At 40.7% G+C, this 15,629-nt stretch overlaps 1 protein-coding gene across 1 annotated transcript in view; it reads right to left on the bottom strand.

Annotated features, from left to right (window-relative positions):
• Nucleotides 1-224: 224 nt before the first annotated feature.
• The window catches only part of insyn1 (inhibitory synaptic factor 1), a 56,260-nt gene continuing 40,855 nt past the window's right edge, over nt 225-15,629 (bottom strand). Inside the window, exon 3 of the mRNA XM_078258042.1 lies at nt 225-1,540. Within this exon, the coding sequence (XP_078114168.1) occupies nt 719-1,540 (822 nt within the window). The 3' untranslated portion in view covers nt 225-718. The remainder of the gene's footprint in view (nt 1,541-15,629) is intronic.

Here is a 15,629-nt window from a genome sequence, read left to right as displayed (position 1 = left end):
CGCACATTCTCAAATTATTTTATATATCTGTTTGCCACTCTTATGTTTCTGCAGCAGACCAAGAAGAGCTCACATTGAGATGATTTATAAAATCAAGGGCAGGTAAATGGTGTTTTCTGGCTCTTCGCTTAAGCTTGTTTGTTGACATCAAAGAGAGGAAGAGGCTTGACATGTGCATCTAGATACATTATTCCGCTGAAAGCAACAATCCCTTTGACATTTGAAATAACTGGAACATGAAAAAAGACAATGTTTATACAGATTCAGAGTACAGAATGTGCAGTGTTTTGTATCCACATTATAGGAACAAGCATTTTCTTTTTTGTGACTTCAACTATAGTATGAGGAGGGGAAACAACCTCTTCATACTTCCCTTCCAATTTTGAACACTTAACATTTTCTAGTAAAAATGATTGCTTTTATAACCTCTGTCATTGTTTCAAATTATTACACATAGGGAATCCGTTCAGTGTATCTTTCAACATCAGAACAGGCACTAACCTTTTGGTCCACCAGTAACTTTCATCTTAATGATCTGCTTTGCTTCATTTCATCGTATTTTCCCTGAGCCTCAGAATAACTTTAGGTAGTCGAGTGATTTCCCATATATCATTTATTTATTTAGTAATTAATTTGTGTATTAATCTATGAGCTATGTATTTAATATTAAATAATGCACAGTCCTCTTCATGAGATTTATGATAAACTTAGGGCTTTCTCAGTGGTCCTTTGTTTTCTGTTTGGTTGGAATATAGGGCAGTACAGTTTGGGTGCTCTTGTCAGAGACAGTTTGTGTGCTGCTATTTCGTAACAGTTTTTTGCGGCAGCCGGGGTTCAAGAGACCTTTCCTGGGTAGTGTGTGAGCTCCTGTCGTTCCCTTCATTGGCGAGGAGACATAAGAAGGGTCCAGACAGTTATGGAGGAGTGAGTGCTCAGAGGAAGAACGTTTGGGGTTGACTGAGCTTGTCAGGAGACTGGGTTCACTATCGCTATCTGGTGTAGCACAGCCACTCTTGTCCTCCTGTAATTCCTCTTGCTCTTTATCCTCTTCGTCGTCATCACAGCACAATGCGTGGTACAGAATTTTGTCACTGAAGCGGACTCTTTCTCTTGTGCCGGAGGTACGAGAAGTCTTGTGGCTGTGCGTGGAGCTGCTGGCCTCCTCGCTGGATGAATCTGGAGTAATAATGCGAGGCCCATTGGGGATGGGCAGCCCGCCGTTCATCTGGGAGTAGACGGAGGCAGTGGAGGGGGGCGGGGTGGGGGTCTGCGTCTGAGTGGGGATGGTCCCGCAGCCCATCTCCGGTCGCAGATCTCCTGGTTGCTCACCAGGTATTCGGGCGGCGGCGCCAGCAGCCTCCAGGTAGCTGCAGAACTCCCAGCTATCAGAAAGCACATCTGCATTGAGGAAGTCTAGCCTGAAAGCCTCTCCCAAACCTCGCTCACTGCTGGACGTGCTGCTGGCTGTGGCCACCGTCCAGTCATCTGGCTCCAGGTCAAAGTCAAAGTCGGACGTTAGTTTATCGATCTGACCCACCACCTGCAACAGAAAAGGGAGAGCATGAGAGAGAAGTGATGATATATTGTAGAGAAACAAATTTTTAGGTCAGAAAGATGTTTCATTTAGATCGAGATATTGCCATGACCTTTTGTACAGACATGTATTATCCAGGTCAAATTTTCATCAACATTTGACAATGCAAAAACATTTTGAAATGGGTAAAGACTAAGCAACTGTATCTGAGAGCATCTGTAGTGCTTAAGGTAGTATCATTAGAACACAGTACATAGCACATGCACTTCTGGAGTGATTTTTACATGACAACACAATTAGCAGCACAGCATAACAAAGGTCTCTTTGCACCGCCACTGCATTACTTAAATGCTCCCTGTGGAGTTTAAGACATCTAGTAGTGCGATGGAGCCCTTTGTCAAGTAGTGGATGCTCGTTTCGGGACGCGATACACAGTCCTAAAAGTAGTGTCACACTATTCCACTGATCAACAGGTGGCGCTTACACTGCAAGATATTCAGCAATGCTCCTGCAAACGCAGGAAAGAAGTAGGATGGCTTTGCAGATGTTTTATGAGGAAGGAAATGCACTCGACAAGTTTGTTAGACCTCAAGGATATAGACAATGTGTTTTGGTGAATAACACTGAATGTAATGCATAACCTTTGTTTGTTTACAAGAAAACTCCACAGGGCCCCTTTCATTAGTACTCATATTTTGGTATTTTCAGAAGCATTACAAATGCAAAATGCAAGAAACTGAACTAAGGGTGCTCACTGTGAATCTCACTTTAATATAAATCTCTGTGACAGCGTACCAAATACTGCATTACAGGAAATGTCCAGATGATTTACATCCCACTGATTTACCCCCCACAGGCAGGTTTAACAAAAGCTAAGATGTATTCACAGCTGCTAATAGATCTGCGTTTACCTTTACAGCGTGCTATTACATTGCCTTTCATCCATAAATCCTTAATTATTTGTTCATGGTTTTAAAATGTTTTTTATTTCCGTCGAGGCCTCCTGTGGACAGGTGTTGTAAATTAGCTGTATGCTACATCAAGACAGAATTAAATATCCTCTGGAATGAGGTTGTAGCACTGAAGGCGTGTCACGACTCATCAGAGAGGCTTCTTCAGCCCTGAGAGAGAGAAGAGCTAAAGAAGCCTTCCTAGATGAGTGGTGAAAGCTCAGTCCAGTGGCTGACTTTCTTTTGCCTTGATGATGCACTGCAGCTACCAGGATGAATAAATGAGATGAACCTACACAGACATAGGCTATAGCTTTATGGCACAAACCCTTAACCCAGGGCTGTTGATGCTTATACATTTAGGCATGTTTTAATTCCAGTGCTATTGTAATGTATATGTCAAACAATATAAACTTCTCAGATTTTCACCTGCATGGAAATGTATCGTGTTAAAGCATTTAATTCAATGTTAACTCAAAATGAACCTCACTGCTTCTGTCGTCGGCGACAGCGGTGAGTGTTTGATGAATAGAAAGCACTTCAGCTGAAATCACACTGGTTTGCTGACAACACCTAAAATCCAAGCCCTCTATACTTGACATTTTAGCACCTTCAATCAGCATGTTCTGCTCTCAACAACGATCTATTGTGAAATGAAAACACTCAGTTTTCATGCAGATGGTAAATGATACGTTTCCTCAAACCATTAAGCAATTAAGCCCAGTGGTTTAGGAGAGAAAAAAAGAAGAGATTTTGAGAAAAAAAAAAAGTTAAATAACATCTGAAAAACATCTGTATAAACTGAGCACCAAAGAACAATATTAACTATGCAAATTATTAACTATATACCTAAGTAAAATAAATAAAAAGCCAAACTTATAACACTTCTGTTTTCTTTGTAACAAAATACTGTTGAAAAACAAACAGAACTAAACTCCATTGTGGAGATGATTCGAGCATGTTGAAAATTCTTCTTCAATCAAGTTCTCTTACATTTACAAAGTAATGGCTACTGTTTCATAGTACTGTGCAGGGTCCGAAATTAACACTCGCCAGTCGCCAAATGTGGGGGCGGGCCAACACACAAACGTATAAACACTGGCGCACACACCAGCCACCAGCCACTACCTTCTGTTTACTGATAGCTAGTGTTTAATTTAAAAAAATCAAAAAAGTACAAGCTTACTTAATTTACAACTTTTTTTGTTGTTGTTGTTGTTGCAATTTTTCATAACAAAATGTAAAAAGTTTGTTTTAAACATTTTACAGTCTTTGTACAAGTTCATCAAATAATGAAAGAAATACCAGGGGTGGGGTCACTCACCTATTTATTCTTTTAGGTTATGGCTGTTTAAAAATATAAAAAAGGAGGAAAATATTTAAAAAGAAAAAATTAAGACAAAAATATTGAAAAGATGGCTTTAGAGACATGCACTCTCAAACTAGTCTGTACAGTCTTGATGAAGAAATATCCCTCTGCCAAAAAAAGAACAAAGAGGGGAACCTTAAAAAAGGTAGAAAAGGGGACTATGTTTTTTCTTTTTCAAAAAGTAAGGTGCGATTTTTGGCAGCCAGCCTTTCAAAAGAAAGCACAGGAAACCGAGTCATTTCACCTGTCCGGAAGGCTCGGACGCACTTTCCGCACTCCGTGTCTGCGAACAACTGTAGGCTTGTACCGGTGTTGATGTTCTGTGCATTGTCGGACACATGCAGCCATTTTCCTGAAACCGTTTGCAGGACTGTCACAAGTCCACAGCGGCCTGCGGCGTATATGTCCGAGCCTTTCTCCAGCGCCTCCCCTTGCAGGTTGTCAGCTGTTTGTCCACCTGGTATACTCTCGGACGGCCGATTTAACATCATCAATATAGTTTCATGTGTCACGTAGCTCTCCACAAGCAGAAAAAAGAGGAGCTTAAAACGCAACTTGCAATGTGATCTGGACGGGAAGGATAACTCTGGGAGTTGGGAGGGGGGTGTCGCAATTCTGCCTTCTCAAAGCGCGACACAGGTTCGTGGATCTGAGTGTCGCTCTTTCCGTTTCGTATTGCATATTGTTACAGCCATAGTGCACATATGAGTTTGCAACATAATTGCAGCGGAATAGCAGTGTGTTTGCTCCTTTCTGGCTCTAATGAACACATGAGTACAGTTGTATCAACAAAGTCACTCACTGTGTGTAGAAGTAAAACCCTAATTCATTCTCTGTCCAACTTTAAAAAAGGAATTATGAGTCTTGGGGCCCTATTTTAACGATCTGAAACGCAAGTATCATAGCCAAATGCAAGTAGCTTTGTGGGCGGATCTCGGGCGCTCTTGCTATTATTAAAAATTATATTTTTCCTTGTATTTATGTATGGTTTGCAAAAATGGGAACTGCTGGGTCTGTGAGATGAGAGAAGCAAAGTGTATGCACGGTGTGCACACTCTACATTATGGCCAAGCATGCGACCTTAAAATAGCATCTGAATAACGTGCCACTGACTTTAGACTAGGTTTTTCCTGGTCTGTGGCGGAATTGTTTTCTGAAACTGCAAAATAGCACTAGGGAATGTTTGCGCCGGAACACGCCTCCTCTTTTTGCTGAACCGCCCCCGGGAGCGCAAGTTAATTCCCTAATTTACCGACGGGAGTCTATGGAGGGAAAAGTCCGCTGTGTGTCGGGTGCAAAATAGGAATGATACATGCGTCGGTGTACAAAGTCAATTGCGCTGGGTGCAAGATAGGGCCCTCAGACTGTAAATGCAAACACACTGATAATGTTCTAACCAAAAGCTCAGGTGATCTTCACTGCAAACATGGCAACTGACATCCATGAACTTGCTGATCTTGTGCAAATATCTCAAGATGATGATTTGAATCTAACTAAATTTGCTCACCGAGTCCGTAAAATAAAATCAATATAACAATCAATCACATAATATAATCAAATCCAAAACAAAGAAGACTTTGGCTTACATTATTACTAGCTGCAAAATTAAAGAAAAACTGTGAAGGATGACTAGATGTATTTTTTTCCCACACTACTACATTTTCTACATCTCCTGAATATTAAAAAATATATATATTTTCTGCTGTTAAGTTGCAGCCCCTGCATTTATATCTGGATCTATACGTCTACATGCATGGCATTGGCTCATCTGTCAATGAGCTTCTCTGCAGATCTACCAGATGTGGCATCGTACACCTCATGTTTAACTGGACCGTGCTTTACTATTGGCAGACTGCCCAGAGGGAATTGGGCTGTATGAATCCTCTAATCCTTGAATTACTTAACGTGTTTGCTGTGTGGTTTGCCGACGTTTTACTCATGGAGTTGTTAATGTGAGACGTTCATTTCTCAGGCCCAGCGGAGGCTGAAATCTTGCATGAGGGACTTAAATCAGTTGAGTTAAGAAATGATCTGCCAAATGTACAGTATTTCACAAGCTTGCTATGACACCAATACAGACTATTTTGTTGGTTTGCAGTTATTGCAATGAGCAGAAAGTCATTTTCATTAAATGTCGTTTAGATTTAGATTTCAGAACCGTTTAAAACGCAAACGCTATACTGTCATATTTTTGAAAGAAAGGTAAAAGGAATTGTAAGAATGAAGTTTCTGGTTGCCAGACATCACCCAAATGTTGCTGTAGTTTCTCTGCAGTGGCTCATGACCCTGCTTATTTTCCATTTTAAAATGTGTTCCCAAGTGTTAACGGTAAGCTGCGGCAGCTTCCGCTGCTGGTTAGCCTGACCCCTGCTTGTGGTATGTAGGCTAATTTAGCTTGATAAGTTTCCCAGCTCGAAGGGTTCCGCAGAATCTTTCTAGGTCACAATGCAGCACACGCTCTATGCAGCAACAATGAACACTAGTCTCTGCTTTTTCTTCCACTCAGGGAATGTGTGATGAAGGAGCGATGGAGTGAATTGGAGGAGCAGATTTCTTTAGCACAAAGGATGAATGAACACACCAGGAACATTAACAATGCACACTGTGTTTAAAATAGAAAATGCATCATGAAAATCTGCAAGAGTAAAAAATGTAAGGCAAAAGTAATTGTGACTTTACATTGAGACAGCCCTCAACGTCTCCTTCCAGGCAGCACTGCATGGAAGGCACTCGGATTAGGCAATGGTTAGGTTTAGGGTTAGGGTTACGGTTAGGGCTAGGTGCCTTGAAGTCAACGGTCGCAGCGCTGCCTGGAAGGAGACGTTGGGGGCTTAAAATGCCATTGAGCGACATTTTTACAGTGGAAGACCTGTATATCAAACCTGTACAGTACTTCAGCAAAGAAGATACCAAATGTCTTTTTAAGATTATCCTATGGTAGGTCCCAAAGTGCGACTATGAAGTGACAGGGCATTTAAGAGTAGAAAATTAACCAAACATTGCACTAGTAAACAGAATTAATCCGATGCTCATTTCCTATGCAGTAACCAGCTCATGTTTACTGCACCAACACTTAATGATCCCTGTGCACGTGAGTCTAATCAGCCAGAGTAATTGAAAACACCTGTGTGGGTGGACAACACAACTAATATCCTCTGACTGACTGACAGGTGGTATGATAGCTTCTCACAATGCCTGAAATTTACACATATTGGTTAAATGCTAGTTAATAGTCAATATAGCAAAGTATTTTTTGTCTCTTTTGTTTTGTTTTCTTAAAATTCTGGCTATGCAGCTTGAAGCTGTGATAAACCTCCGGAGGTGGGCTGTGTATCCCCTGTGGACTTACCACTCTACAAAGTTTATGATGCAGCGATGGCACATCCTGGTAACTGAAAAGACTCCATTTGCAACACAGTTAAGCAGTAATATATAGTATAAGTTAAGTGCTGGGGATTTGAGTTTATCTTCAGTCTTTAATTTTCTCTCAATGCCTCTGCTGACAATTTAACTTACGTTACTGTAAATGGTGTCTAGAGGACACTACTAAAAACTATGATGATGACTATAACACTATGATTCTGTGTGTGAGTGACAAGCACACAAATTATAGCAATAAACCATTTTTTCCCCCCTTCAGAATATGGTCTACCCACTATAAAAGCACGGTTGCCCAGCCAACACTAAGCACATCTGATCTTGTTTATGCAGTCCATACAGAGCAATAAGTGGTAATGTTACTTCTTTTTTCTTTTTCACTCGACACTATGAGCCGGCAGCCCTGAGTCCATTGTGGTCACTGCGCCTGATCAACACCGAGTTCAGTCATTTCAGAGCCCTCAGAGGTGCTTTAAAAGAGTGGCTGCCTCGGCAGCATCAGGCGAGAGTTTATTACTGTACCTGAACACCTGTCTGAGATGATTGGGCCGAGTAATTGAGGGTCAGAGTAAAAGAGGGCACTTGAAGCCTTGTCTGTGACAGAAAGGTACAGTGATGGAAAAGACAGGCAAGGATAATCTAACACAGAGTGATGGTCAGTAATGTAAAAAATCTCAGAAGGGGCTCTCCTCAGGCGTAGTGATTTGGGAAATAGATTCCATACTGTACGCTATCATCACAAGAGTCCTCTCTGATATTCCGCTGCACCTGCTATCATGATTTATTTATTGAGAGTGTGGTAACCCCCAACCCTCCCTCCAAGTGAGCGCCTGTCCTCTGTTGAAGCTAATTGAAAATGTACTGGAACATTAGTACTGGAACAACTTACCACTACTAATGTTTAATGTGTTGCTGAAAAATACAGGCTGAGGTCATTATCAGCAAATGTGAAAATGTTGGTGTAAAATTGCCTCTGATAAGGAGGGAAATGTGTACCACATGTTCTAATCACTCTGTTGATCTTTAAACATATGTTTAACAGGAATAGTTTGTTTTGAAGTGCATTGATGGCTTTCTGTAATAAAATATTTGTGTTGGACAGATGGAGGTTGCCATCTTTTGCAAGTCTTATATACGTAAATTATGGAAACGTGCATCTTTAATGTTTCTAATCATCATAATATGTTTTCCAAGTTTATGCCGCATTGCATATTCTAGTATTTATCAGCAAATAAAAACAACTGAAATATGGCATCTGTAGCAATGCAGTCTGTACATATGTAAAAAATACATCCGGTGTGAGTTACCAAAATAAATGAGACAGAACACTCACTGGGTTCATTTGAAATGCACGCTGTATGAGTGAATTTTCTGTGGATCGCTTCATTACACTGTGTTTAAGTGGCCTCTCTCCATCTGTTCCTGTGCCACCCGTTTGTCCAGGAGTCATTTTCAGAGTAGACTGAGAGAAGTTTGCAGTGCTTGTTTGTCAATTATGCAGCATCCAACGTCTAGCGTGGCTGGGGTTTTTTTTCATGGGGAAATCTAAAATGGTGGAGCCATTCTAACTCTAACTCTCAATAGATTTCCAGCCTGCTCCTGTCCAGCACTTTAAGCGCTGGAAGCGGTTTATGCCAGTTAGAAAGTCTCAGCAATTAGCAAAATAGCCTTGCTTGCTGGCTTTGTAAGTAAAACTTCGCAAAAATTGTTTTAATGCAGTTAGCTCCTACAGTTTTGCAGTTTCTCCTTACTCGTTACCCCATACTTCCCCTTAATTTAATTCCCCTCAAGACGTGAAGAGGGGACCATCCAAGGCACTCGCATTGTGGTGATATGGTTTATCGTATCCCCCAGAAGCTAATTTATCATCCCAGACTTACTTTGAAAGAAAATATTTACTGGATTCGCTAGAAGAATTGTCCACTGACTCGTAAACGTGTGCAATCTCATCCAGACATCTTATTCCCCATTGGATGAAAAAGCACTTTGGGAGCATTTTGAATGTCCCGTTACGTACCTAATATTACCCAGCAGTATGTGAACAACATGCAAAACGGTGCAATATCTGCACAGCACTGTTGGCTTGGAAGCTTGGGCCACATTACATGAAAGCTCAGGGCAGTTTTGTGAAGTAGGAGGCGGGTGCTCTGACTGGCGTGCACAGACCAGTGCACATGCCTGCTTGTAATCTCAACAAGGTCATGTATGAAGATTTAGACAGATACAGAGTATTTTAACACATTTAGTCCAGAACATTTTTTTTTTTAACATACTGGATGCACAGCAGCATATTTAATTATGCCAGGAGTCATTTAAGAATTTTCTATAGACATTTTGATGCTTTCTGTCCTGAAAACATCAATTAAATCCATTGTGACACCTGCGATTTTAAACTGACTTTTAGCTTTTGTACTTTAAGACAAAGCAAACTACAAACTTAATTAGGGCCACACATTTCATTTGATTTCATTCATCATCATAAAAAATAAAGGTTTTGTCTAGACTATAATTTTAATATAGCTGCACAGTTTTGCAGCTGCACTTCAAAATCCTATTTGTCAGTATGTTTCTGCAGCAATGTCACAGACAAAGACAAATTCCTGGATACTAATTGTACTCCTCAATTACATTGAGAGTGGTTGTGATTCGACTTCAGTTGACTGTGCAGAGGTCCAGTGGGTCTGTGGGCGGCAGACATTACAGACAAGCCAGGGCAACCTGATTTAGGTCAAGCTATCTTGATTGGTGAGATGTGTTGCGTGGCGTTGGCACAGGGATGAAGTGTCCTTTGAAGTGTTCGCTGGAAGCATTTGGTGTAATTATCCTGTCATGAGAGGGGCTATAAGCCTGAGACTTCATTAGGCACATGGCCCCTGCTTTTTCATCTTTTCTCAAAAAACACTCATCTTTATGAAGGCCTTAAAGTGCTAAACAACGCTGTGATGAGCGTAGGGCCAATACCTCCTGACAACTCACTAATCAAAAGCATCATTACAAACTTCACTGCATAATGGGCCTCATTTATCCCTTTGGGGCTTTAGAAGAGGTGGGCTTCTGCAGTCCATGAGTTCGGCAAAATCAACCACTTTAGGTCATTAGACTGGGCTGACGCATCCACCTGCTGTTTGGCAAATTTTGGATGGTTTATACTATTATGCTGGAGAGCTTATGGGTTGTACAATCGGTGAGGGAGCAAGATGGGGACTTTGTCTTCCAGCAACAGGGAGGCAGCAGATGCAGCATGCGTTGGTGCTGGCAGAGCACACTGATCATTTATTGAGGTTCTCCTTCATTGCTTCTATCCGTGTTGAGAGGCCTAGCGCCGGTAATGACCAGCGAAAGATGGTAGTGCCACGCTGCGGGGCTCCTCAGTCTGTCTGCTTCCCTGAGATAGCACTCGGATTAGGCCTGAGTACTGTCAGGTTACGCTGGTCACATGCAAGGAAAAAAGGTGTGCGTGTGAGCGCAGCCAGGCCACACTGACCCATTTTAATGACTCAAGTCGAGTTTTCATTAACAACATGGTGTCTTTCCGTTGAAGGCCAGTGAAGGTCTAAAGTGATTACAGTTTGTCAGAGTGCTGCAAATGTGTGGGTTTATGTGTGTGTGGTGGGTTGGAGGGTAAACGTAGTTGACCCATACTGGAAAAAGGGGAGAATCTCTCCAGTAGGGGAGAGTACAACACTACAGGAACAGGCTCAGCCCAATCCAGCAGTAAATCCCTCACCCTGACACTTCACACTGCCAATTTGTTTACAGGCCAAACCAGTAAGCAGATAAGCAGCAAGTCTACCCTGAGAAAAAAAAGATACATAGTAGTTTCTCTCCTCTCTCTTTCCATTTGTTTCCATTTGTGTGCATCCTTGCCCCAGAAATGCTTGTTACTAACCTAGCTCTGGGGAGTTTACTCCCCGGAGTCCTTATGTTTCTTTTCCCGCCCAGAATATTCCCTTGTATTAGGGTGGCACCACGATCTTGGTTGGAGCTATCACTGTGGTCCAACGCTCTGCAATGCCTTGCAGTGTCCGGCGATGCTCTGCAGTGTCCGGCTGCGTCCGGCTGCGTCCTGCCAAGTGTCTACGTCTTGCTACGTCCACCCATGCTGTGCTGTGCCACGCTACATCCTGTAACGCCCTTCAGTGCCCTGTTATGACATGAACTACTACGACTACCATTTGTAGTCACTGTTCCACTATCTTTGTGACTACTATTGCCACTGTTCAGCACATCCCCAACCGGCACCGTCAGACACCGCCTACCAAGAGCCTGGGTCTGTCCGAGGTTTCTTCCTAAAAGGGAGTTTTTCCTCGCCACTGTCGCATTAGCCACTGCTAATGCTTGCTCTTGGGGGAATTACTGGAATTGTTGGGTTGTAAATTATAGAGTGTGGTCTAGACCTACTCTATCTGTAAAGTGTCTCAAGATAACTCTTGTTATGATTTGATACTATAAATAAAAAAATTGAATTGAAAATTGAAATTATAGTTACATGGCTGTCTCGTTTTTGTGCTAGTGACTAATAATACTCTTGGTGTTGTGTGGGGAATGTATGAAGAGTTTTAGTGTAGTTAAAGTTGATTTGTTACAATAACAGTGCCTCACATAAATCATACTATAGTAGTAATAGGCACTAAAAACAGCAGTAAACATGTTAATAAATAAAAATATCACAGCATAATATAAAAAACAATTCTAGGCTGTCAAATTCTTTTTGCATCAGATGCTGTGTGTAGCCAGGAAACAATTAAAGTTGACTGAAAATGAAATTCATGTCATTTTACAAACTTGAGCTACTATGGAATAATAGCGTTGAGGGTTTGAGTTATTTATTGACACTGACCTGTAAAAGCAGTAGTAGTAGTTCACAAATGTGAGAAACTAAAAGGAAAATAAGGTGCACTTGGTTATTTTTGGTCAAACGGCTTTTACACATTTTGTTTAGAAAATGCCAACTTAAAGTCCAACTTTTGGGCTTCATTGAGGTCTTATATGGTGCAAATACTGGAAAATATTGGGTCTCAGGCACATGTAACTGTAGATAGGCACACACAAATATTTATCCATGTAATGTATGTCCTTATGTTAGTCTGCTTTATATAAACAGGCATCCATATGTGGTCACAACTTCTAACAGTCATACATAATTCAAAGCCGGAACATAAGAAAGATGAAGGATGGATGAAGGGACAGAGGGAGACAGCCAGGCAGCAGGTGAAAGACTGGCAGGAAAAGTATCTTCCTCATCCAAACTTATTTTAACTTGCACAGCTTTTTAGGATCTCATTGTCAGCTTTGTTTCACTGGTGTATCTATGAGGAACATAATCATATCTTTGAAAGCCTACAATAAAAATCTTTGCAACATCAGAGTTGATTTGCAACTCATTCACATTCAATCACTCAGTCACATTATCACCCATATACAGTCACACACAGCTATCAATGCCTTTTATTATTAAGTGAGGATGAAACTGCAAAGCCCCCATTCAGCAAAATATTTTGCAGTATCCACTCCCTTCAGACTACAAGAAGAGAAGTTTCATTTATGGTTGTGTGAGAAATGATCCATGTCTTGTGTTGCCATGCAAAAGCTATCACCTGCTCTCTTTTTGTAATTAAAAATCTTTCTTTCCAAATTCCTGTTATGGCTCCTATCAATGTTTGTCTTCTCGGGCTGGGGACAGATGATATTACCTAATGACAGTTTCCATGCGGCAGCAGTAGGTGTTATATCACAATTCCAGGGGTGTAAATGGATTTAACCCCCCCCCCGAAAATCTTAAATAACACTCCAAGGTGCAAAAAAAAAAAAAATAAAAAAATCTACCCTAAAGGCTTAATTTTTTTTACAGATTTTTTTTATCAGAGCAGAACATGTTTTACTGTTTTCCCTACAAGATTTTGCTGTTAGATCTGTCAACTCTGTTGGTAGGGGAGAATAAAAGATGTGAATATACAGTCTGTTGCCGGAGAATCAGATGTGTGAATGTGTAAAACTGGACAACTCTGTAATACAGCTTAGGGTTAATCACACAGGTATTATCCATGACTGTTGCCAGACTGTTTTCAGTTGTTGACATTACTGTCACTCAGTTGTTGACATTACTGTCACTTATGTCAACAAGTCACAGTTACAGGAACACTTAGACACACCAGTTCTAGGGAAGTACATGAAGGGGTTTGTTGCTCTATGTTTATAACATTGCAGATGGTTTCTTTATTGACATCATTTGTGTCGAGTTCAGTGCATACTGGCACTGTTTGTCTTAAGCAAGCAGCAACCAACATTGCTAGATAGTGCAGCTGAAAGGTCTTAGCTGCTAGAAAACTGACTATACTGACGGAATTAAAAACCTTCAAGTCAGTAAATAGAAAAGTCAAATTATAAAATCAATTTAGGTTTTCAGTAGGCATTACCAGAATTGGGTATTGTGCAAGGTCATACCAGTGCTCTAAAACAACCAATATCTTTTAGCAATATCACCATTTAAAAATGTCTCATCGCCTATGGTAAGGTTTGGCCAAGTTTAGTCAGCTTTGAATACTTGGTTGAACATCATGGTTAAAGTTGTAAGACTTTGCCCTGGTTAATTTGGTGATCCATGGTTACCATGGTAACAGGAAGTGTGCATAAATACTACAGTAAGCGCTCCTTGAATAAAAAAATAAATAAAAATTTAGTAGTAGAAACAAAAGGCAACAGATCTGATGCAGAATAAGGAGAGTAAAGACCAAGGCCGAGATAAAGCTGTGCTGGATTACACGCATGTATCGTTTCCTGTAAATCCCTCGATGTGAAGGCAATTTGAACGCGGCTTGTGAAAAACTGCTATATACGTACATGCAGAGAGGTACAGTAAATGTAAATACATCTAATGGCTATTGCAGAAACAAATCTTACCCTAAATAGTAGTATAAACTGGTGAAAAATTACTTTCCCAAAATGTAGGAAATGGAGATGTAAGATGTCTAAAAGTTGCGTACTTTGTCAACTAACTTCCCCAAACTCCTTTCAAAGCATTTTTGTGGAAGTCTAACAACTTCACACGACTACTTTTACCTTTTTTATCAATAGAAGACAGTCATTACTTCCATAATCTCAAAAGGTCACTGGACAGAAAACATGGACAGAGGTTGATTTAAGCATTTGAACAAACAATGCTGTGGTTCCCTGGTGAGGACAGTCTCCGCATTATGTACCAAAGTATATACATACTGTATGTACACATGTAGCGTGCAATGAATGAGTGCGTAGAATGTATTAATAATTTGGAGACGGCAGATGCCATATACACGCCATGACATGTTACCCAAACTATTCAACATACAGGCCACTTCTGCAGCTTTGCTCCATATGCAATAATGTATTAGGTTGTTATAAATAATGAAAGCATGTCCCTCCTTTCAGTCGAACGTCAGCCATTAATCTGCTGTGCCTGGCTGTAACTTTCTTTACAACTGCACTGGTTTACTGTGTAGAAGCTGTACTTTTTCACATGCAGATCTTGTATATCCTGATGAAGTAAGACATATCCATCATCAACATGCCAACAACAGAAAGAATAAATCATGCACTGAAATGTAAAATCACCGTTGCTGCCTATACCAGGCAGGAAAGCTAACGTGCTCTGGGCTCAGTAGCTTGTTTTGTTATTGCTCTCTGTATTAGCATGCTTAAAGTTGATGATGCTAATTAGCTGGCACCTAGGAATATATATGTGATTATTGATTAATAATCAATATTAATTTCTAATCAACACACCTGCCACAAGTGATTCATTTTCAGCTGCTTGTGAATTTTCATGGTACTTTACAACACTGTGCTGTTACACAGACTCACATCCACATTTACTTACACGTTTAAACCCAGCCTGTTGAAGTGAGTCACAATAAACAAGTGCCATAATACATCAACATCAAGTTTTTCCTGACACATGTATTATCAATTGCATCAAAACATGTAACAGACACGATAACCAAGTAACCACCAACAATGACTAACGCATTTAATATAACAGATGTCAGAGCACCGATCTACACTATTAGGCTTTGAACAAACATTGAGCTAAAATAGTTTGATCAAAGGTCTAAAACAGATTTTTTTCAGCATCAACTGTCCCCTGCTGTGCATAGTGTTGTCAGCCTTTCAGCACTTTAACCTTTTTTCATCTGGTTAAAATGTGGTGGGGTTAGTTTTCATTGCTGCTTATTGTTGTCGGGCCACACCTTTGGATGAAATGTCCGGGCTGTGAGAGCAACAGCTAACCCTACTTTTAATACAGGGCATGCAATCAATATGCCACTGGCATTTCTAGGTTTCCTTGGCCTGCAGTCCTTATCTTAATGGGAGTGTGCTCCCATTTTATTTTATTCTGTGAACCCATATATCAATACCCACT

The sequence above is a fragment of the Sander vitreus genome, chromosome 1 (assembly GCF_031162955.1).
Source record: "Sander vitreus isolate 19-12246 chromosome 1, sanVit1, whole genome shotgun sequence".
NCBI classification, from domain to species: Eukaryota; Metazoa; Chordata; class Actinopteri; order Perciformes; family Percidae; genus Sander; species Sander vitreus.
This window is presented reverse-complemented; position numbering and strand designations above follow the sequence as displayed.